At 42.1% G+C, this 24,333-nt stretch overlaps 1 protein-coding gene across 2 annotated transcripts in view; it reads left to right on the plus strand.

Annotated features, from left to right (window-relative positions):
- Positions 1-268: 268 nt before the first annotated feature.
- The window catches only part of phf2 (PHD finger protein 2), a 65,171-nt gene continuing 41,106 nt past the window's right edge, over positions 269-24,333 (plus strand). For both annotated transcript variants that reach the window (XM_029125386.2, XM_029125387.2), the window contains exons 1-6: positions 269-827; positions 8,568-8,653; positions 8,870-8,984; positions 18,873-19,033; positions 19,628-19,769; positions 24,087-24,273. In XM_029125386.2, the coding sequence (XP_028981219.2) occupies positions 730-827; positions 8,568-8,653; positions 8,870-8,984; positions 18,873-19,033; positions 19,628-19,769; positions 24,087-24,273 (789 nt within the window). In that variant the 5' untranslated portion in view covers positions 269-729. The remainder of the gene's footprint in view (positions 828-8,567; positions 8,654-8,869; positions 8,985-18,872; positions 19,034-19,627; positions 19,770-24,086; positions 24,274-24,333) is intronic.

Below are 24,333 nucleotides of genomic sequence, written 5' to 3' on the forward strand. Positions count from 1 at the left end.
AGTTTCCACTACATATGTCAATATTATAGGCATTTGGAAACTACTTAGATTTCTATGTTTGCATTATCTCCGAACGCCTTGTATAATGTGTGGTCTTCAAAAATTATACATTTCTTTTTCTAAATCAAACATATAATAAATATAGTGTATGTTATTGTATGATATGCGTTATAATTATGAACACCGTTTGCGGCGTCTCAGCTCGGTCATCATGTCCCGCGGAGATACGGACACAATCTGTATTTGATCAGGTGAAAATCGGGACGTTGCTCGAATCCGGTTGCTCTGTGCCGACGCTCAAGCTACTCGGCTTGGAACGTCCCGGGATCCCCGTTGAAACAGCTGCACTGTTAATGAGATTCATTCATCTGATGTGAGCCAGCGAGAACGAATTCACGGTCTTACAAGCTGACGTAACATATATTACAATGCAACAAGGATACATTTTCTCTCGGTTTATGAGCGTCTCAATACTGTACAGGCACCAGGGGGCAGGAAAACAATGATGCACTTCAGGAACATTAACGTTATCGACCTCGCCGCTACATCGGGACGATAATCACAAACTCTGCAACATCAGCGGAGTATGGACTTTTGGATTTAAATTTGTGTCCAGTGGATCGGACTAGCTTCAGCGTGTGGAAGATCTTCGTATTGTATTTTGTTGCAGGAGAGTTCCTGCTGGTGCCCCGTCTCCCTCCTATCCAACGTTGTTGTGAATGATCTAACATGGCGACTGTACCAGTATATTGCATCTGCAGATTACCGTACGACGTTACACAGTTTATGATCGAATGTGATGCCTGCAAGGACTGGTTTCACGGCAGGTAATTGTTTCAATGTATTTGGGTGATTCTTTTCTCCTTTTGCATTGTACATTTCGGTATTTTTGGCGTTTGACAGCTTATGTTGGCCATTCCCTGTCCACATCTGAATTGCCACACAAGAGCGAGGCCGCTCGAAGAAGAAGGCGGAGTTAAATATAGATGACTCGATTGTGACATTTTTTTGTGAATAGCGCAAAATGGTTTGTCAACCATATAGTAACGTAAATATTTCACAATGTGTTTCGATTATTTAGTTATATTTCCGTTATAATTTACCAGGCATATCTCGTGTGCTACAGTAGGCAGTGTTGTCGCGAGGCAGCGAACGGTTGTAGGACAGAACGGAACAGTGGTTGTCTAGATCAGACAGTTGCGAGGCTACAGCATTTAATCTACATTCATACCACTTGTCCCGCCATTAGGTTTGATCGTAAAATCATGTTTTAGTTGTCGGTTTATTGCTTGTTCATGTTCAAAAAACTGCTAAAGAAATCACGACCCTAACTCCCCTCTGACATTCGTAGCTGACAATACCCCGCTGCCTTCCAGCCGAGCAGTTTGAATACCAGCCCATTGATAGACGTTGCAGTGTTGCGTTCGGTGACTGTAAAATTAGAAAAATAGCTCCGCGAATGTCTCTTCACACCATGTATTTGAAACAATTTAAATTGTTAAAATGTGTGAGTATGAGCTAATTATCAGTTTAGCCCGCCGATAATGATGGAACTCTGCCGCTTCTTTTGCTCTGTTTCCATTTTGTTACGATATCCTTTGTACATTTATTGGCCCACTACAGGACAAATATACGTTGCTGGTGTTTAGGTTTAATCAGATTTCATTTCGATCACTTATTTCAAACTGAAAATAGTGAATAAGCGTTTAAAATGAAAGGACGATATTTACGCGCGTTAACATTAACCCTTTGGTGCAGGCTAGGCTGGCTACAATGCAACATTCTATTAGGCAGACGTTTCAAATGTATAACAATTCAAATCAACCATGCCAGTTCAGCGATACGTTATCATTCGTGTTATTATCACGAAACTTGCCAGATATGAGAATGTACCAAAGTGATGCCGTTCCAATGATCAGGCTGTCTGTAGCCTGACTAATGGCACATCAGATATTATCCCAGAATTGACACTGCAGAATCTAGTAGCCTAATATTAACAACCCCTAATATATATTTTATTCACCCTACATACGAGGGGTTGCATTTTAAAACTAGGTGTAATTCCTATCCTTATTACACTATTATTACCTTTGGGTAGCTAGGCTATCCGTCCATCCAAACATGCCTGCCTTTAACGGTGCATAATACATAGTTAAAAGCTGATGTTAGTTCAGGTCAGACAAAATGATAGTGTCCCCTGTCCCTGGACCTCCCACATGGTCTGTGATTCACCTGTTTATTTATACATTACTCAGTGGAAACACCAAGAGGTGGGCTGTCAGGGTTGTTGACATTAGAGCAAGGCTGTAGATATGACACTACCCTGGAGCTATACATTACCTTGAACGTATATTGTAGAGCTATACATTACCCTGTAGGAGTAGGTTGGTGCTAGACATTACCCTGTAGGAGTAGGTTGGTGCTAGACATTACCCTGAAGGAGTTGGATGGTGCTAGACATTACCCTGAAGGAGTAGGTTGGTGCTAGACATTACCCTGTAGGAGTAGGTTGGTGCTAGACATTACCCTGAAGGAGTAGGTTGGTGCTAGACATTACCAGTTTTCTCCTGTTTTAAACTTTAGGAGGACATGAGGTCCTGGTCCACACCTGCGGAGTACCTGGTTTGGGGGGCCCGTTGCTGTCCATGTCCTTGTCCATTTGGTCATACTTCTGACCTAGTCTAATTTTAAATATACTCTGGATTTAGGCCAGATTAATGTATTTATTATCTCCAATTGGACTCTTAATATCTCAGCATGAAGGTGTTGGTTGGTGCTAGACATTACCCAGGAGGTTTATTACTGAGCTAGATATTAACTTGAAAGTGTATTATAGAGGTAGAAATTATCCTGAAGCTGTTTGTTGTTATGATCTGGTGTCCTTAGTCCAGCCTGTAATATTTTGTTTGCTAATACATTCATTTTGTTTTGTTTCCACCCGATATAGAGCTAGCTACATTTCAAAACTCCCCTTTCCTGCAGCTCTTCTGTGTAGGGCCAGTCTAGTCCAGTGTCTGTAGTCCAGAGGGTGGTGTCTGCAGGGTGTAGTACTAGTAGTGTCTGTAGTCCAGAGGGTGGTGTCTGATGGGTATGGTACTAGTACTGTCTGTAGTCCAGAGGGTGGTGTCTGATGGGTGTAGTAGTAGTAGTGTCTGTAGTCCAGAGGGTGGTGTCTGCAGGGTGTGGTACTAGTAGTGTCTGTAGTCCAGAGGCTGGTGTCTGCAGGGTGTAGTACTAGTAGTGTCTGTAGTCCAGAGGGTGGTGTCTGATGGGTATGGTACTAGTAATGTCTGTAGTCCAGAGGGTGGTGTCTGCAGGGTGTAGTAGTAGTAGTGTCTGTAGTCCAGAGGGTGGTGTCTGCAGGGTGTAGTACTAGTAGTGTCTGTAGTCCAGAGGGTGGTGTCTGATGGGTTTGGTACTAGTACTGTCTGTAGTCCAGAGGGTGATGTCTGCAGGGTGTAGTACTAGTAGTGTCTGTAGTCCAGAGGGTGGTGTCTGCAGGGTGTAGTACTAGTAGTGTCTGTAGTCCAGAGGGTGGTGTCTGATGGGTATGGTACTAGTACTGTCTGTAGTCCAGAGGGTGATGTCTGCAGGGTGTAGTACTAGTAGTGTCTGTAGTCCAGAGGGTGGTGTCTGCAGGGTGTAGTACTAGTAGTGTCTGTAGTCCAGAGGGTGGTGTCTGCAGGGTGTAGTACTAGTAGTGTATGAGCGTCTGCATGCTCTCCGTGGCATTGCATCATAATGTTCTGTCATAATGACATAAGGCAGTTACGACTTGATTTAGAGATCATCACTGGCTGCATGCAAAGCTGCTGTGAGACATGTTGGTGTGTCAGATCTGACGTGTCCCTGGTTTTTTGTCATATGGATTGTGACATAAGACATTACAGTGCCCTCATGTCATGTGTCATAAACACACTGCATTGTCGCTAATGGTGTTTGACTGGGAGTTTGTCAGGGATCAAACTTCACCTCAGGGACCATCAGTCAGCCGTCCATGTATTTAAACCATTCAACAGATAACACATCTAATTAAATACATTATCTAACTATCAAGCCCTTGACTATGTCAGTCAGGTGAGCTATTTTAGGGCTACAACTAAATTGTCAAACCAGGGAATCCCTGAGGAGAGGTTTGAGAACTGCTGAGCTAGTCTCTGTTCTGATAGAGCTTTACAGTGAATGCTGAAACACCAGCAAAACTGTACTTCTGTCTGCTGCTCAAGATATCTCCTGTCAAGACTCCGTGTTGACTGTGTTTCATACGAGAAGCCGTGTTGCGGATGTCCTTAAGGTTTTAAACATGCATCTGTTGAACTTTTGAGTTACAAATAGGACCCATGACTTGGCAGGTAGTTTCTTCGCTAAGATGCAGTCAGCAGCTACAATCGTATTAGATAACTGATCGAACGTGAGTAGTAGCCAGTAGACACTAAACTGTAATTTGCTGTCAGTCTGATCCAGTGATCACACACAACGTATATCACGGTGTCGTTGTTCTGTTTCAATCATGTGTAATTACCTCTGATCCGAGGAATCCCCGCTATTGTTCCGTTCCGGACTCTGTATAATGGAGGGAGACATTTTAATCATTTACATTTTATTTACCATTAATCAGTTGGCTTGATTTATTTAGTTTCATTTTGTTCGACTGAGGTCTGTTGAAGCTTGATATGAACAGAGATGAATCATGTTCTGTAGTAAGCCTAGTGTACTGCTTTAACCTACTGTAAACTGCTCCCGGGGAGGTTAGATCGTGATTAGATACTTTCTTTCTGGTTGTGTCTTGGTAGGGATGAAGCGGGCTTTGATGTTATTAGCACTATGCAATGTAATCTACCGTATGTTTTGGGCCACTTACGTTTTATTGTTACAGGGGAACCCCCTCTGATTCTACCCCTCCCAGAGTATTGAAGATAGGTGACGTAACCTGCTCCAAGGGATGTGAGCGGAGTGGAGCTCTTGGAAATCCCGCTCAAATGTTACGCTCCGCTCCACGTCTTTCCCCTCGCTCTGCTCAAACCCGCTCTTCGTTCGCTGGAAAAGGAATTGCCACTCCAAATTCGCTCCATTCATGTTTTGTTTAGTCGTAATTCAAACAAAATCCGTCAATTTTGTGATTATGTATGTCGAGTATTCGTTTTTTTCTCTCTAACCAAGCCATTTTAATGAGTGCTAGCTTTTCTTTATTAACAAAATAAAAGGATGAGGATACAGTGTATGCAATTATTATATAGTCATTATTTCAAATAGTATAACGATCTATCAGTCTTTTAACCAAAATGCATATACTGAAACAAGTAGGACTATGTTATTAGCTTATTAATTGTACACTACAACGAAATACTATATTTCCGATGGCTGCCAAGAAAACCAAAAACATTTTGCCTATATAATTTATAAAATAAAATAGTAAATACACTTGCTTGGAATTCAGTTAAATCGAAACAATCAGCATTTAGCCAAAAAGGAACACAAGCTATATTCTTTCAATGGGCTACATATTAAGAAATAGCAAAAATCACATACTTTGAAATATTAAGTCCTCAGCATTAAACTAGCATATACTCTGTGCATATTGGCCGTAAAGACGAAAATATAAAGTTGACTTGAAATTAAGTAATAACATAATGCTAAATATCTGCCTATAGTAACTTGGAATTCACTTTTGGAACACAAGTGTGCCTTGATGCTCATGCCATGATGCATGATGCATTTCTTATCTTTGCTGTAAAGCAGAGTCTCAGAATAAATGATAATCCTTGTTTAGTGGATGAGTCTCAGCAAGCTGTAGTGTAAAACAGAGTCTCAGAATAAATGATAATCCTTGTTTAGTGGATGAATCTCAGCAAGCTGTAGTGTAAAACAGAGTCTCAGAATAAATGATAATCCTTGTTTAGTGGATGAGTCTCAGCAAGCTGTAGTGTAAAGCTGAGTCTCACAATAAATGATAATCCTTGTTAAGTGGATGAGTCTCAGCAAGCTGTAGTGTAAAACATAGTCTCAGAATAAATTATAATCCTTGTTTAGTGGATGAGTCTCAGCAAGCTGTAGTGTAAAACAGAGTCTCAGAATAAATGATAATCCTTGTTTAGTGGATGAGTCTCAGCAAGCTGTAGTGTAAAACAGAGTCTCAGAATAAATGATAATCCTTGTTTAGTGGATGAGTCTCAGCAAGCTGTAGTGTAAAGCTGAGTCTCACAATAAATGATAATCCTTGTTAAGTGGATGAGTCTCAGCAAGCTGTAGTGTAAAACAGAGTCTCAGAATAAATGATAATCCTTGTTTAGTGGATGAGTCTCAGCAACGTACACAATATTTTAACACATCTGGTGGACATCGGGCGTCACAACCAGAAGTTAATGTATTGCTAGTGGAACGCTGCGATTGGCTTGCAGCATTGCAGTGCAGAAGCAGTTGCAGAATGTTTGCTGTTTATGTGTTTGGATTTATCCAATGTATGTCTCAAATTGTATGCGTGGAAGTAGAGCTGAATTAGTAGCAAACACTACTAGAGGGAGATTATATTATAAGCTGTCAAACATGATATGCATGACCAAACATTCTGCAAAAAGTTCGGCACTGCATTGCTGCAAGCCAATCACAGCGTTCCATTTGATATGAAAAAACTTCTGTTGTATCACAGCGCATTGATGCTGTAGGTGTGAATGGGGCTTTAAGGAATGCCCCCTTTGAATTAGATGACTGCTACATGACTCGCGTGGCAGCGTCCAAGCTTCACGAAATGCTGATGCCTCGTTAACACCTGCGGCGTCAATGCGCTGTGATACAACAGAAGTTTATTCATATCAAATGGAACGCTGTGATTGGCTTGCAGCATTGCAGTGCAGAAGCAGTTACGGAACCTTTGGTGTCGTGCATGGATTGGATTTATCCATGCACGACACCATGGGAAACTGGCATTACTTTTGTCAGCCTATTTTCTGAACTGATGGTTTCTTTTTTTCTGGATTGAGAACATGCCTGGTTAGACGTGGCACAAGCACTCAGACCTGGTTATTTTCTCAACGAGTAGCCTTTTGGGCTTACTGGATGGGTAGACTACCCTGTATAGGCATTGGCAGTTAAACAGGTTGTTTTGTAATGAATATCACCTGATCAGTCCATTCCATATGGCTTGGGACCTCACAATACGATATCATTTCAATTCTTGGTGCACAGTACCATGATATTGTACTTAGCTCTGTTGTCTCATCTGTTGCAGTTGTGTTTAAGGTGTTATTACTGATACTCAGCACTGTTGTCTCATCTGTTGCAGTTGTGTTTAAGGTGTTATTACTGGTACTCAGCACTGTTGTCTCATCTGTTGCAGTTGTGTTTAAGGTGTTATTACTGGTACTCAGCACTGTTGTCTCATCTGTTGCAGTTGTGTTTAAGGTGTTATTACTGGTACTCAGCACTGTTGTCTCATCTGTTGCAGTTGTGTTTAAGGTGTTATTACTGGTACTCAGCACTGTTGTCTCATCTGTTGCAGTTGTGTTTAAGGTGTTATTACTGGTACTCAGCACTGTTGTCTCATCTGTTGCAGTTGTGTTTAAGGTGTTATTACTGGTACTCAGCACTGTTGTCTCATCTGTTGCAGTTGTGTTTAAGGTGTTATTACTGGTACTCAGCACTGTTGTCTCATCTGTTGCAGTTGTGTTTAAGGTGTTATTACTGATACTCAGCACTGTTGTCTCATCTGTTGCAGTTGTGTTTAAGGTGTTATTACTGGTACTCAGCACTGTTGTCTCATCTGTTGCAGTTGTGTTTAAGGTGTTATTACTGGTACTCAGCACTGTTGTCTCATCTGTTGCAGTTGTGTTTAAGGTGTTATTACTGATACTCAGCACTGTTGTCTCATCTGTTGCAGTTGTGTTTAAGGTGTTATTACTGGTACTCAGCACTGTTGTCTCATCTGTTGCAGTTGTGTTTAAGGTGTTATTACTGGTACTCAGCACTGTTGTCTCATCTGTTGCAGTTGTGTTTAAGGTGTTATTACTGGTACTCAGCACTGTTGTCTCATCTGTTCCGGCTGTGATCTGCTGAAACTGGGCAGGACCTGCTGCTTAGTCTCTCTCATGGAAAGGCTATGATTGACAACATGGTCAATAATTGTGGCATGAATGTACTATGAATGTACTGATTGAAAAATTGTGCAAAAAGGTTTTGTATATATGCAGAAGGTTCATATTCAAGGTAGTAGTTTCTATCAGCTGGGAACATATATTTAAATTGTGTTTTACATGATTTATTGAAAATAATGTTTCCTAATTTCTCTAGAGTTGTGTTGAATTTACTGAGCTGTTTTGCAAAAATAATACTTTGTGCTCATTTGGTTATATTGGAGTTAGTTGTTATTAGAGTTTTTTTTAACTGTATTAGTAAATAGATTAGGTGTTTTAAATATGTTAGTTATTACACTAGATTTTTTAACAGTTTTAATATTTCTAAACTTTTAGTTATTTCACTAGCAGTTTCAACTGTGGTGGATATTAGACTGGGTGTTTTAACTGTGTTAGTAGTAAGACTAGATTTTTGAAAACATTTTTCTGCATATTTTTCAGCTGTGTTGGTGTGGATGAGGATGAAGCTCCAGACATTGACATTTACCACTGTCCCAACTGTGAGAAAACTGATGGAAAATCTACAAGTAAGTCTGTCTGTCTCTCTTTTTGTCTGACACTATTTGGTGTTATTTATCGGTTCTCACTAAACATTCTGCAAATAAAACTTCTTGCTGGAGATGTTCAGGAAGTCTGTCCCTTCGTCAGTGTGTGTCTGGTGTTAATTGAGGTGTTGAAGTCGAGTAACTAGAACCCTTGTAGTAATGTTGGACGTTAGTATCTGAATGTACTTGTGTTTTCAGTGAAGAAAAAGAAGACTTGGAGTAAACATGACACGGGGCAGAGTGGCGATGTCAGAGCTGTTCAGAACGGCAGTCAAGTGTTCATCAAGGAGCTACGCAGTCGCACCTTCCCCAGGTACATGACATTAGTGTGTGTGTGTATGTGTGTGTGTATATATATATATATATATATATATATATATATATACACAGTCTCTCACTAAAGTGAGTACACCCCTCACATTTCTGCAGATATTTGATATTTGATCTTTTTATGTGACAACACTGAAGAAATGACACTTTGCTACAATGTAAAGTAGTGAGTGTTCAGCTTGTATAACAGTGTCAATTTGCTGTCCCCTCAAAATAACTCAACACACAGCCATTCGTGTCTAAACCGCTGGCAACAAAAGGGAGTACACCCCTATGTGTCAATAATTTGTGTGGCCACCATTATTTTCCAGCACTGCCTTAACCCTCTTGGGCATGGAGTTCACCAGAGTTTCACAGGTTGCCACTGGAGTCCTCTTCCACTCCTCCATGATGACATCAAGGAGCTGGTGGATGTTAGAGACCTTGCGCTCTTCTACCTTCCATTTGAGGATGCCCCACAGATACTCAGTAGGGTTTAGGTCTGGAGACATGCTTAGCCAGTCCATCACCTTTACCCTCAGCTTCTTTAGCAAGACAGTGGTCGTCTTGGAGGTGTGTTTGGGGTCGTTATCATGTTGGAATACTGCCCTGTGGCCCAGTCTCCGAAGGGAGGGGATCTTGCCGTGCTTCAGTATGTCACATTACATGTTGGCATTCATGGTTTCCTCAATGAACTGTAGCTCCCCAGTGCTGGCAACACTCATGCAGCCCCAGACCATGACACTCCCACCACCATGCTTGTCTGTAGGCAAGACACACTTGTCTTTATACTCCTTACCTGGTTGCCGCCACACACACTTGACACCATCTGAACCAAATAAGTGTATCTTGGTCTCATCAGATCACAGGACATGGTTCCAGTAATCCATGTCCTTAGTCTGCTTGTCTTCAACAAACGGTTTGCGGGCTTTCTTGTGCATCATCTTTAGAAGGGGCTTCCTTCTGGGACGATAGCTCTGCAGACCAATTTGATGCAGTGTGCGGCGTATGGTCTGCGCACTGACAGGCTGACCCCCCACCCCTTCAGCCTCTGCAGCAATGTTGGCAGCACTCATACATCTATTTCCCAAAGACAACCTCTGGATATGATGCTGAGCATGTGCACTCAACATCTTTGGTCAACCATGGCAAGGCCTGTTCTGAGTGGAACCTGTCCTGTTAAACCGCTGTATGGTCTTGGCCACCATGCTGCAGCTCAGTTTCAGGGTCTTGGCAATCTTCTTATAGCCTAGGCCATCTTTATGTAGAGCAACAATTCTTTTTTTTCAGATCCTCAGAGAGGTCTTTGCCGTGAGGTGCCATGTTGAACTTCCAGTGACCAGTATGAGCGAGTGTGAGAGCGATGGCACCAAATTTAACACACCTGCTCCCCATTCACACCTGAGACCTTGTAACACTAACAGATCACATGACACCGGGGAGGAAAAATGGCTAATTGGGCCCAATTTGGACATTTTCACTTAGGGGTGTACTCACTTTTGTTGCCAATTTCAAGCTTTCTTTAACCCTAGTCAGGTAATCAGTACTAATACTTCTCAGCCATTTAAGACTCAAACATTCGGATTGTTTTGGCCTTGTTTTCCTAGTGTGGTCTGAAAGTTCACCAGAGTCCTAGATAGAGCTATTAAACAACATGTGCTCTTCAGTAGATTGATCCATAATTTTTTTTCTGGGCAGAAAGAGCATTGGGCCAGTAGAGTGGTTAGAGCGTTGGGGGAGTAGAGTGGCTGGGGCAGTAGAGTGGTTTGAGCGTTGGGGCAGTAGAGTGGTTGGGGCAGTAGAGTGGTTAGAACGTTGAGGCAGTAGAGTGGTTAGATTGTTGGGGCAGTAGAGTGGTTAGAGCGGTGGGGCAGTAATGTAAGTTATCAGGTCCTTTATTCAATACTTTCTGTAAGTGTCTTCGGCACTGTAGGGGTGCTATTAGAATGATGCTCTAACCACTGTACTGTAGGGGTGCTATTAGAATGATGCTCTAACCACTGTACTGTAGGGGTGCTATTAGAATGATGCTCTAACCACTGTACTGTAGGGGTGCTATTAGAATGATGCTCTAACCACTGTATTGTAGGGATGATATTAGAATGATGCTCTAACCACTGTACTGTAGGGATGCTATTAGAATGATGCTCTAACCACTGTACTGTAGGGGTGCTATTAGAATGATGCTCGAACCACTGTACTGTAGGGGTGCTATTAGAATGATGCTCTAACCACTGTACTGTAGGGGTGCTATTAGAATGATGCTCTAACCACTGTACTGTAGGGGTGCTATTAGAATGATGCTCTAACCACTGTACTGTAGGGGTGCTATTAGAATGATGCTCTAACCCAGGGGTGTCAAACCGATTCCACGGAGGGCCGAGTGTCTGCAGGTCTTTGGGTTTTCCTTTAAATTGGTTCCCAGGTCAGACCTGAACAACCAGGTGGGGGTAGAAATTAACCAATTAGTGAACTAATTAATCAATCAGGTACAAGGTGAGAGCGAAAACCTGCAGACACTCGGCCCTCCGTGGAACCGGTTTGACACCTGTGCTCTAACCACTGTACTGTAGGGGTGCTATTAGAATGATGCTCTAACCACTGTACTGTAGGGGTGCTATTAGAATGATGCTCTAACCACTGTACTGTAGGGGTGCTATTAGAATGATGCTCTAACCACTGTACTGTAGGGGTGCTATTAGAATGATGCTCTAACCACTGTATTGTAGGGATGATATTAGAATGATGCTCTAACCACTGTACTGTAGGGATGCTATTAGAATGATGCTCTAACCACTGTACTGTAGGGGTGCTATTAGAATGATGCTCGAACCACTGTACTGTAGGGGTGCTATTAGAATGATGCTCTAACCACTGTACTGTAGGGGTGCTATTAGAATGATGCTCTAACCACTGTACTGTAGGGGTGCTATTAGAATGATGCTCTAACCACTGTACTGTAGGGGTGCTATTAGAATGATGCTCTAACCCAGGGGTGTCAAACCGATTCCACGGAGGGCCGAGTGTCTGCAGGTCTTTGGGTTTTCCTTTAAATTGGTTCCCAGGTCAGACCTGAACAACCAGGTGGGGGTAGAAATTAACCAATTAGTGAACTAATTAATCAATCAGGTACAAGGTGAGAGCGAAAACCTGCAGACACTCGGCCCTCCGTGGAACCGGTTTGACACCTGTGCTCTAACCACTGTACTGTAGGGGTGCTATTAGAATGATGCTCTAACCACTGTACTGTAGGGGTGCTATTAGAATGATGCTCTAACCACTGTACTGTAGGGGTGCTTTTAGAATGATGCTCTAACCACTGTACTGTAGGTGTGCTTTTAGAATGATGCTCTAACCTCTGTACTTTAGGGATGCTATTAGCCTGGTGATGAGCGGTACCTTTTTTCACCACATGTAGCACTTGGCATTTAGGCCAAATAGTTTGATTTTGGTTTCCTCAGGCCAGATAATCTTTTCCTCATATGGTTAGGGTTAATCAGTAGTTGATTTTTTCTAGGCATTCAACCATAAAGGCCTGATTGATGGAGAAACTCTGAAGCTTTGTTAGAGTGACCATTGGGTTCTTGGTCACTTCCCAGACCAAGGCCATTTTTACCCAAAAATCAAGTTCTTCCTTGCAAAGAATCACACAGTAGTTTTTATTACTTACATAACATTTTGTTAATGTTTAATTGAGAAGTGGAAAGAATCACAGAGTAATTTTTAATACTTACATAACATTTTGTCAGCGTTTTATATAGAAGTGGAAAGAATCACAGAGTAGTTTTAATACATACATAACATTTTGTCAGCGTTTAATTGAGAAGTGGAAAGAATCACAGAATAGTTTTTATTACTTAAATAACATTTTGTCAAGGTTTCATTGAGAAGTGGAAAGAATCACAGAGTAGTTTTTATCACTTACATTTTGTTAACGTTTAATTGAGAAGTCGAAAGAATAGTTAGTACAGCTTTACCTATTGCCACTGTGACTCGTTCCAGGCTGAGAAAAGTTAAACAAGGTAGTGCTAACAAAAACAACCTTATTAAGATAAAGCCTTCCTCCACCTCGGTCACAAATAAAAATAAAAATGACGGTATCACCTCACATCTCAAAATGGGACTCCTAAATGTTAGATCCCTTGCACCAAAGGCCGTTGCAGTAAATTAATTAATCTCTGATCATAAACTAGATGTTATTGGTTTATGTGAAACGTGGCTAAAGCCTAATGAATTAATTGCCTTAAATGAGGCCTCTCCTCCTGGTTATACTAGTGATCATATCCCTCGTGCATCCCGAAAAGGAGGGGGTATTGCTATTATTTATGACAGTAAATATAAATTTACTCTCAAACACATAACTGATTTTAATACAAGTTTTACTCATGAAAGTTAACCAGGCCGATAAATTGTTTTACATAGCTACTATTTATAGGCCCCTGGGCCATACACAATGTTCCTCAGTGAGTTTCCAGAATTCTTGTCTAACCTTTTAGTCATGGCAGAGTATTCAAATTTTTGGCGATTTCAATATTCTTGAGTGCACATTTTCGGCTATTCAGATATTACAGCACATATCTCATAAGTTATAGTTAATATCTGTTATTTGGCATAGTTACCTGGCCAGAAAGTCATGGTTGCAAAATGATCAAAAGGGAATCCCAGGGTTTTCTGGAAAACCTGGCAACTTAAATTGTGCCACGCTCCGTGCACCCTCCCTGCCCCTGGCACACCAAGGGATGGGTAATCCCTGTTGGAATCCAGTTTAATGGATGGGTAATCCCTGTTGGAATCCAGTTTAAGGGATGGGTAATCCCTGTTGGAATCCAGTTTAAGGGATGGGTAATCTCTGTTGGAATCCAGTTTAAGGGATGGGAAATCCTTATTGGGATCCAGTTTAAGGGATGGAATCCAGCTAGGTGGAATTGGTATTTAATTAGAACAATAATTTCTGTAAATCATGCAAACAAAGAATTAAATGATTTGATTACTTTATAAAAATGTATGGTTTTTTTATCTTTGTGTGGCTAAAATGAATAGTACATGCAAATAAGGATAAATTAAAAAGTTTCCAGTAGAGCATATTGGGGACTAGAGATAAAGTCAGTATCACAAACTTTTGAAGTCATAAGTAACATTTCCCTTTTAGTTTACAGTGTTCACAATTATCAATTTCAGTAAAACTTTTAATAAACTGTTGATTAAAACATGTTCATTCAATGCTGAAAATTCATTTATGTACGAATCTGCGTTGACATTGACTCTGCGTTGACACTGACTCTGCATTGACACTGACTCTGCGTTGACATTGACTCTGCATTGACACTGACACTGCATTGACATTTACTCTGCATTGACACTGACTCTGCATTGACACTGACTCTGCATTGACACTGACTCCGCATTGACACTGACTCTGCATTGACACTGACTCTGCATTGACACTGACTCTGCATTGTGTTTGACTCTGCATTGTGTTTGACTCTGCATTGACATTGACTCTCTGCATTGACATTGACTCTGCATTGACACTGACTCTGCATTGCCTTTGACTCTGCATTGACATTGACTCTCTGCATTGACACTGACTCTGCATTGACATTGACTCTCTGCATTGACATTGACTCTGCATTGACACTGACTCTGCATTGACACTGACTCCGCATTGACTCTGCATTGACACTGACTCTGCATTGACATTGACTCCGCATTGACACTGACTCTGCATTGACACTGACTCTGCATTGACACTGACTCTGCATTGACACTGACTCCGCATTGACTCTGCATTGACACTGACTCTGCATTGACATTGACTCTGCATTGACACTGACTTTGCATTGACACTGACTCTGCATTGACACTGACTCTGCATTGACACTGACTCTGCATTGCCTTTGACTCTGCATTGACATTGACTCTCTGCATTGACATTGACTCTGTATTGACACTGACTCTGCATTGACATTGACTCCGCATTGACTCTGCATTGACATTGGCTCTGCATTGACACTGACTCTGCATTGACACTGACTCCGCATTGACATTGACTCTGCATTGACATTGACTCTGCATTGACACTGACTCTGCATTGACGATGACTCTGCATTGACACTGACTCTGCATTGCCTTTGACTCTGCATTGACATTGACTCTCTGCATTGACATTGACTCTGTATTGACACTGACTCTGCATTGACATTGACTCCGCACTGACTCTCCATTGACATTGACTCTGCATTGACATTGACTCTGCATTGACACTGACTCTGCATTGACATTGACTCCGCATTGACTCTGCATTGACATTGGCTCTGCATTGACACTGACTCTGCATTGACATTGACTCTGCATTGACATTGACTCTGCATTGACACTGACTCTGCATTGACACTGACTCTACATTGACATTGACTCTCTGCATTGACACTGACTCTGCATTGACACTGACTCTGCATTGACATTGACTCTCTGCATTGACACTGACTCTGCATTGACATTGACTCCGCATTGACTTTGCATTGACATTGACTCTGCATTGACATTGACTCTGCATTGACACTGACTTTGCATTGACATTGACTCTGCATTGACACTGACTCTGCATTGATATTGATTCTGCATTGACACTGACTCTGCATTGACACTGACTCTGCATTGCCTTTGACTCTGCATTGACATTGACTCTCTGCATTGACATTGACTCTGCATTGACACTGACTCTGCATTGACATTGACTCCTCATTGACTCTGCATTGACATTAACTCTGCATTCACATTGACTCTGCATTGACACTGACTCTGCATTGACATTGACTCCGCATTGACTCTGCATTGACACTGACTCCGCATTGACATTGACTCTGCATTGACACTGACTCTGCATTGACATTGACTCTCTGCATTGACATTGACTCTGCATTGACACTGACTCTGCATTGACATTGACTCCGCATTGACTCTGCATTACCATTGACTCTGCATTGACACTGTCTCTGCGTTGACATTGACTCTGCATTGACATTGACTCTGCGTTGACATTGACTCTGCATTGACACTGACACTGCATTGACATTGACTCTGCATTGACATTGACTCTGCATTGACATTGACTCTGCATTGACACTGTCTCTGTATTGACATTGACTCTGCATTGACACTGACACTGCATTGACATTGACTCTGCATTGACATTGACTCTGCATTGACACAGACTCTGCATTGACACTGACTCTGCATTGACATTGACTCTGCATTGACACTGACTCTGCATTGACATTGACTCCGCATTGACTCTGCATTACCATTGACTCTGCATTGACACTGTCTCTGTGTTGACATTGACTCTGCATTGACATTGACTCTGCGTTGACATTGACTCTGCATTGACACTGACACTGCATTGACATTGACTCTGCGTTGACATTGACTCTGCATTGACACTGACACTGCATTGACATTGACTCTGCATTGACATTGACTCTGCATTGACATTGACTCTGCATTGACACTGTCTCTGTATTGACATTGACTCTGCATTGACACTGACACTGCATTGACATTGACTCTGCATTGACATTGACTCTGCATTGACACAGACTCTGCATTGACACTGACTCTGCATTGACACTGACTCTGCATTGACACTGACTCCGCATTGACATTGACTCTGCATTGACACTGACTCTGCATTGACATTGACTCCGCATTGACTCTGCATTGACATTGACTCCGCATTGACTCTGCATTACCATTGACTCCGCATTGACATTGACTCTGCCTTGACACTGACTCTGCATTGACATTGACTCTGCATTGACACTGACTCTGCATTGACACTGACTCTGCATTGACTCTGACTTTGCATTGACATTGACTCTGCATTGACATTGACTCTGCATTGACATTGACTCTGCATTGACACTGACTCTGCATATATATTGACTCTGCATTGACACTGACTCTGCATTGACACTGACTTGCATTTACATTGACTCTCTGCATTGACATTGACTCTGCATTGACGCTGACTCTGCATTGACATTGACTCCACATTGACTCTGCATTGACATTGACTCTGCATTGACATTGACTCTGCATTGACACTGACACTGCATTGACATTGACTCTGCATTGACATTGACTCTGCATTGACACTGACACTGCATTGACACTGACTCTGCATATATATTGACTCTGCATTGACACTGACTCTGCATTGCCTTTGACTCTGCATTTACATTGACTCTCTGCATTGACATTGACTCTGCATTGACGCTGACTCTGCATTGACATTGACTCCACATTGACTCTGCATTGACACTGACTCTGCATTGACATTGACTCTGCATTGACACTGACTCTGCATTGACATTGACTCTGCATTGACACTGACACTGCATTGACACTGACACTGCATTGACATTGACTCTGCATTGACATTGACTCTCTGCATTGACATTGACTCTGTATTGACACTGACTCTGCATTGACATTGACTCCGCACTGACTCTCCATTGACATTGACTCTGCATTGACATTGACTCTGCATTGACATGCACTGTGTCGTCTGTCGTAAATTCCCAGCTAGAGCGGACAAATGTGAGTCTTTTTACAAAGGCACTGACAACTTTCGCAAACAGTCCCTGACCTGCCATGCCAACAGCAAACAGCACCTGGTCTGCATGACAGCGAAGTGGTTGGTTGACAATTGCTTTCTCCTTTCTGACAAATTCTTCTCTAGTTTAGCATTTTGCTAGTGTCCTTTTCAATACTAGTAGCATGAGAGGCAGGATGCACAGGTAGTCCAGCTCCTCCACAATGGCACATCCAAACGTGCCGTCGCAAGGTTTGCTGTGTCTCCCAGTACAGTTTCAATAGCATGGAGGAGATAACAGGAGATGGGCCATTACACAAGGAGAGCTGGACAGGGCCATTAAAGGGCATCAATCCAGCAGCAGGAGCAGTATCTGCTCCCTTGTGCCAGGAGAAACAGGAGGAGCACTGCCAGAGCCCTACAAAATGACCTTCAGCGGGCGACTGGTTTCTGAAACTGACTCCAAACTGTCAGAAACTGACTCCACGAGGGTGGCATGAGGGCCCAACATCCTCTAGTGGGACCAGTGCTCACAGCCCAGCACCATGCAGCCTGATTGGCATTTGCCAGAGAACACCAGAATTGGCAGGTCAGCCATTGGCTGAGAGCTGGTTCACACTGAGTACATGTAAAAGACCTGAAAGAGCCTGGAGACGCCGCGGTGAACGTTATGCTGCCTGCAACATCATCCGGTTTGGCGGTGGGTCAGTGAGCTTAAGAGGTGTGTGTCAGCCCAGATTCTGGTGAACGTCTTTTAGTGTGTGTGTGTGTGTAAGAGAGAGTGAGAGAGAGAGAAAGGGAGTAGGTTGTGTGAGGCAGGGAATTAAATGTGTAAATTAAATGGAATACTTAACAGTAGTTTTGTAGTGTTTTCCATTTACTGTTCCTTCAGAGGCTCTTATCATTCAACATTTTACACATTTAGGTCCTTAAAAATGTCAAGAAAGTCCTTGAACTTGACTTGCCAATGCCTGTATGAACGTTGTGTTAGTCACTCAGGATAAAAATGTCTGAATAATAAATGTAGATGCTTCAGAAGATTTTTTTTTTTAATCCTCCAGATTTTGTCCAACTGACAGTTAACACAGAAATGTACATCGAAATCCTATGGGGGCATTGGTTCACAGTGTTGTCAGCCTGGAGCACTAGCTGCTGTAAAACATAATGAAAACACTTTCAGAGTCTGTCCCTGTGAAGCCGAACCATGGTCAGCCCATTGTGGACTGCCTGATAACAACAACGTACAGTGTTATTATTATAATATTGTGATGGAATCTGATTGAATGTGTTATACAGCTCTGAGGACATTGTGGTGAAGCTGAACGGCAGCCAGTTGACTATGGATTATCTGGAGGAGGTGGGGTTTAATGAGCCCATCCTGGTCCAGAAGAAAGAGGGCCTGGGGATGTCCATGCCGGCCCCTACCTTTTACATCAGTGATGTGGAGAACTATGTTGGTAAGCACTGGACATCAGCCTGCCTCAATTTGGCCTCAGAGGTCCCAGGTAAAACATAGTGTTGTATTTCCTGTGTGCCCTGGTGAGAAGAAATGCACTATAAAATGAATAGGATGCTATTGGATTAGCAGATCCTGACATGAATTGTGGCTTTTTAGAGTTATTTTCATCTGCTGTGCCAAGTTGACAACATTAAAAAACATGTTATTATTGTTTATTTAATTGTTACATTCAAAATTTCACAAAGTATGTTTTAATCCTATTTCAGTTTAAAAACATCTTGAATGTTTACTAAAATAGTTTATATAGAACAGGTGGGTGTTGTCAGGGACGTTGGTTGTCCAGCAGAGGGAGCTGTTGTCTGCTGTTTAGAGACACGACTCACATCCTGAAACAATGAAACTGTTCAACACTCCTTCAGTAAACATGTTTACAAATGAGTAGATCGCATTTTTTTATAACTAATGTTTATTTATCCCTCACCCAGAAAAAAGGAATTAGTACAGGTTTTAAATAAAATGAATAACTAATGTTTATTCCAAAGCATTTTTGAATTTAATTGTTATTAATGTCTTTGTCTGACGTTTGCTGCAGGTCCGGATGTGGGGGTTGATGTGATAGACGTGACCAAGCAGACAGACTGCAAGATGAAGCTGAAGGAGTTTGTAGATTACTACTACAGCACCAACCGGAAGAAAGTATTGAACGTTATCAATCTGGAGTTCTCTGACACAAGGTACGCAAACAGACCTGACAGCTCCAGGCACCTGGAGACAGCTGCATTCAAGTTAGAAACAGTTTAAATGGATGATATAAAAATAATCTGACTCCACAGAGCCAAACTGGCTTCCCAAAAGTTGTGTACTCTGTCATGTGCAGATAAATATATTGCCAAATGTCTGTGGACACCCCTAAATGTCTGTTTCCCTCTTATTGTAATAAGATCCCACTGCTGCTAAATTGTGATGCGCCGCCACAGAGAAACATAATCATTTTATGAAATAGGACCCCCCCAAGCTGAGTGCAGTTCACCATCGCACGCAGTTTACTATCACACACAGTTTACTATCGCATGCAGTTCACCATCGCACGAGCATCAGAGCAGAGCAACAACGTCCTGCACCCGATGTTCAGAGTATCAAGCTAGCGAGTGAGATCAGAGAAACATAACTGCCTGTGTCTGTGCACGTGCAGGTTTGTGTTGGACTGTCAGTAAGTGGCTGTGCATTGCTATAAAGAAGGTAGCCATCGTCTGAGTGACAACCCAAGGTAAAAAACAAGTTAGCTAACTAACAGTCACAGCTTGGTAGCTACAATTGGCTACATTAGATTAACTTCATGCTGGAAACATTAGAGAGTCAGCAGCAACAATAAGACCTCTGGTTTTCATATTGTGCCTTCAAAATAAAAGTGTGCAGTGAAACGTTATATACGTTTGGCAGCTGCAAACTTTTGATGGTTTTTCTTCAAAATAAAAGTCTGAGGTGTGTCTATAGAGTGTGTTTTGTGTAGATTTTCAAAGGAAAAACTATGTGGGAAAAATAGAAATGAAACAAAATTACTATATAAATAATATTTTACATAAGTTAAAGAATATAATCTGGTGGAGCACACTGAGAAATGGTCAGAGCTGAGTAGGTTAATATAGAGAACATGCTATTCAAGATCTGATGTTATTGTTGTTAATTTGCTTGTGCTCATTAGGTTTGGATAGGGATTGTGTTATAAATCCAACCACACTATATTTTCCATCCCCCCACTGAAATGTACAAATGATACTATTTGCGGAAGAACTATTCAGTGCCACAGTGAATGTATTGTACGAAACACTCAGGAGTTTGTAAATGTACAAATATAATGTGAAATCATGGGGCACTGTGTGCTACATCCAGCAAAACTATATTTTCTACCCCCTCTTTAACCATCAATGCAACACACTATACTGTACATGGAATTCATATTGCCTCATTAGTTATTAGGAGTCAGGGAGGCGATTCATGAACAGTTTTAGAGAATGGTTAATTGTGAGTAAATTCTTATTAGGGAATGATGTTAAGACAGTATTGTCAAATAATGTTAAGAAATAAAAGAAAATATAAAACAATACAGGCTGATGTACACAGAGGACATTTTAGCATTTCACACACCTAGCCTTTTGTGTTGTTGATGCCAGCGTGTCTGCCCGTGACCCCCCCCCCCCCCCACCTGGTTGGGAAGAAAAGTAGGGGAAACACTGCCCCTAGTAATTATTGAGTTCAGGGCCCATATCCACAAAACATTTTATCTCACCACTAGGAGGACTCCTAAACAGCACTAAAAGTTCCTAACTAAGAGTTTCCTATTAAAACCTATTCACAAAGCTGTGTGATGCTTTGGGCAATGTTCTTCTGGGAAACCTGTGATGCTTTGGGCAATGTTCTTCTGGGTCCTGGCATTCATGTGGATGTTACTTTGACACGTACCACCTACCTGAGCATTGTTTCAGACCATGTGCATCCTTTCATGGCAACGATATTCCCTGATGGCATTGGCCTCATTCAGCAGGATAATGTGCACTGCCACAAAGCAAAAATGGTTCAGGAATGGTTTGAGGAACACAACAACGAGTTCAAGGAGTTCACTTGGCCTCCAAATTCCCCAGATCTCATTCCAATTGAGCATCTGTGGGATGTGCTGGACAATCAGGTCCGATCCATCGAGGTCCCACCTCGCAACTTGCAGGACTTAAAGGATTTGCTGCTAACGTCTTTGTGCCAGATACCACAGCACACCTTCAGAGGTCTAGTGGAGTACATGCCTCGACAGGTCAGGGCTGTTTTGGGAGGCAAAAGGGGGACCTACACAATATTAGGCAGGTGGTCATAATGTTATGGCTGATGAGTGTATGTTCAGTTATTGTCAGTCTCTTACATGTCTGGCAGCTCATAAAGAAATGCGCATTATTCCTTTGATGGTGCAATCATTCGTGCAAGTATGTGTCCCAGCACTGGGTGGTCGAGCTATGGTCAGGAAGTTGACTTTGTTTCTTTGTAGTTGACGGACATCATGAGGAAACCAAATTATTTCTCTGACGATATGGGGTCTGGAGAGGGTATTTATTGTTTGATGTAATATTCTACAGAACGATGAATGAGATGTACATAGTTCATCTGCGCTGCATAGCTGCATTTTCCTTGTGACCAAGTAGCGTAGAGTCGTCACAACCTGGATCTCCGGGGTTACTGGGTTGTTTCTGTTTGTTGGTGGAGTGACTGCATCCCTGACTAGCTCTACTGTGGTCATTATACTCGCAATTAAGCTGATACCTTTTTAAAATCTAGGTATCATTAAGTGTTTCTAAAATGTCGACCTGATTACAAGGCGGATTGCCATCAGCAGCCCTTTTAGGATGGTTTGTGACCTGGTCTTAGTGACTTGGGAGTCCTCTTGACTACTCCTAACTTTTCCCAGATTTAGGAGCTGGTTTTAGCATTAAACCACTTTGTGAAATAGGCCAAAAATGTAGGAGTCCTAAAGGTAGGATTTTTTTTAAAGAGTTCTCCCAAATCAGCAAGATGTTTTGTGAATACAGCCCCAGGTGTTTTAGCCAAACCCATTGCTGACACGTGCATAAATTCCAGCACATAGCCCTGAAGTCTCCATAGAAAAACATTGGCAGTACAATGGGTCGTACTGAAGAGCTCAGTGACTTTAAACGTGGCACTGTCATAAGATGCCACCTTTGCCACAAGTCCGTTTGTGAAATGTCTGCCCTACTTGATCTGCCCCAGTTGATTGTAAGTGCTATAATTGTGAAGTGGAAGTGTCTACGAGCAACAACAGCCTGCCACAAAGTGGTAGACCACGCAGACTCACAGAGCAGGGCCGCTGCATGGTAATGCGCATCACTCACCACAAAGTTCCAAACTGCTTCTGAAAGCCACATCAGCACAATGGCCGAGCAGCTGTACACATGCCTCATATCAGCATGTGTAATGCCAAATGTCAGCTGGAGTGGTGTAAAGCGCGCTGCCACTGGACTCTAGAGCAGTGGAAATGTTCTCTGGAGTGATGAATCATGCTTTACTATCTGTCAGTCAAATGGATGAATCTGGGTGCGGTGAACGCCAGGAGAACACTACTTACCGTAATTCATAGTGCCTACCATAAGGTTTGGTGGAGGAGGGATAATGGTCTGGGGCTGTGTTTCAGGGTTTGGGCCCCTTTGTTACACTCAAGTGTGAACTTTATGTTACAGGATACAAATCATTTTTTGACAATTGGGTGCTTCCAACATTGTGGCAACAGTTTGGGGAAGGCCCTTTCCTCTTCCAGCATGACTGTGCCCCTGTGCACAAAGTGGGGTACATAAAGACATGGTTCAGTGAGGTTGGTGTGAAGGCATTTGAGTGGCCCACACAAAGCCATGACCTCAACCCCATTAAACACCTTTGGGATAAATTGGAATTGCAATTGTAAGCCAGGCTTTCTCATCCAGCATCAGTGCCTGACCTCACAAAAGCTCTTTTGGCTACATGGGCACACATTCCCACAGAGACACTCCAAAAATCTTGTGGAAAGCCTTACCAGAAGAGTGGTGGCTGTTATAGCTGCAAATAGAGGGGGAAACTCCACATTAATGCCCATGGTTTAGGAATGGGATGTCCAGCAAGCTCATATGGGTGTGATGGCCAGGTGTCCACATACTTTTGGTGATATTGTGTTTCATGTCTCCCTTTCATACTTGGACTTCCATGGCCAACCTAAAGTGTTGTACACATCCATGCAAAAATGTGAGATACAGAAAAATCGTAAAAATAGTAACCAGTTTATTGCTTTTCAATAATCTTTTTTTCTTTTCATGAATGTATTAAAGCATACTTACTTTATTTTTGTTTGAAAGTTGTCCTTGTTGCTATAATAATATGATTCTGTCCCAAGAGAGTGGATAGCTCCCAAATATAAATTATACAATTAGCTATTATACACTTAGTATACGATTGAATATGATGTTTATCTCTGTCTTGCTCTCCCAACCTATCTATTTTTCTCTACTTTTCTGTCTCTCCCCTAGGATGGACAGTATCGTACAGAGCCCTCAGATTGTGAGGAGGTTGTCATGGGTGGAGAACTACTGGCCGGATGATGCCCTGCTGGGAAAGCCCAAAGTGACTAAATACTGTCTGATCTGTGTTAAGGACAGTTACACTGACTTCCACATCGAGTGTGGTGGGGCCTCAGTCTGGTATCACATACTGAAGGTATGAGTTGCTGACCGTATCTGTGTAATTCCTATGTGTATGTGTGAAGCCAGGTTTGAT

The sequence above is a fragment of the Esox lucius genome, chromosome 2, assembly GCF_011004845.1.
Source record: "Esox lucius isolate fEsoLuc1 chromosome 2, fEsoLuc1.pri, whole genome shotgun sequence".
Classification (NCBI taxonomy): domain Eukaryota; kingdom Metazoa; phylum Chordata; class Actinopteri; order Esociformes; family Esocidae; genus Esox; species Esox lucius.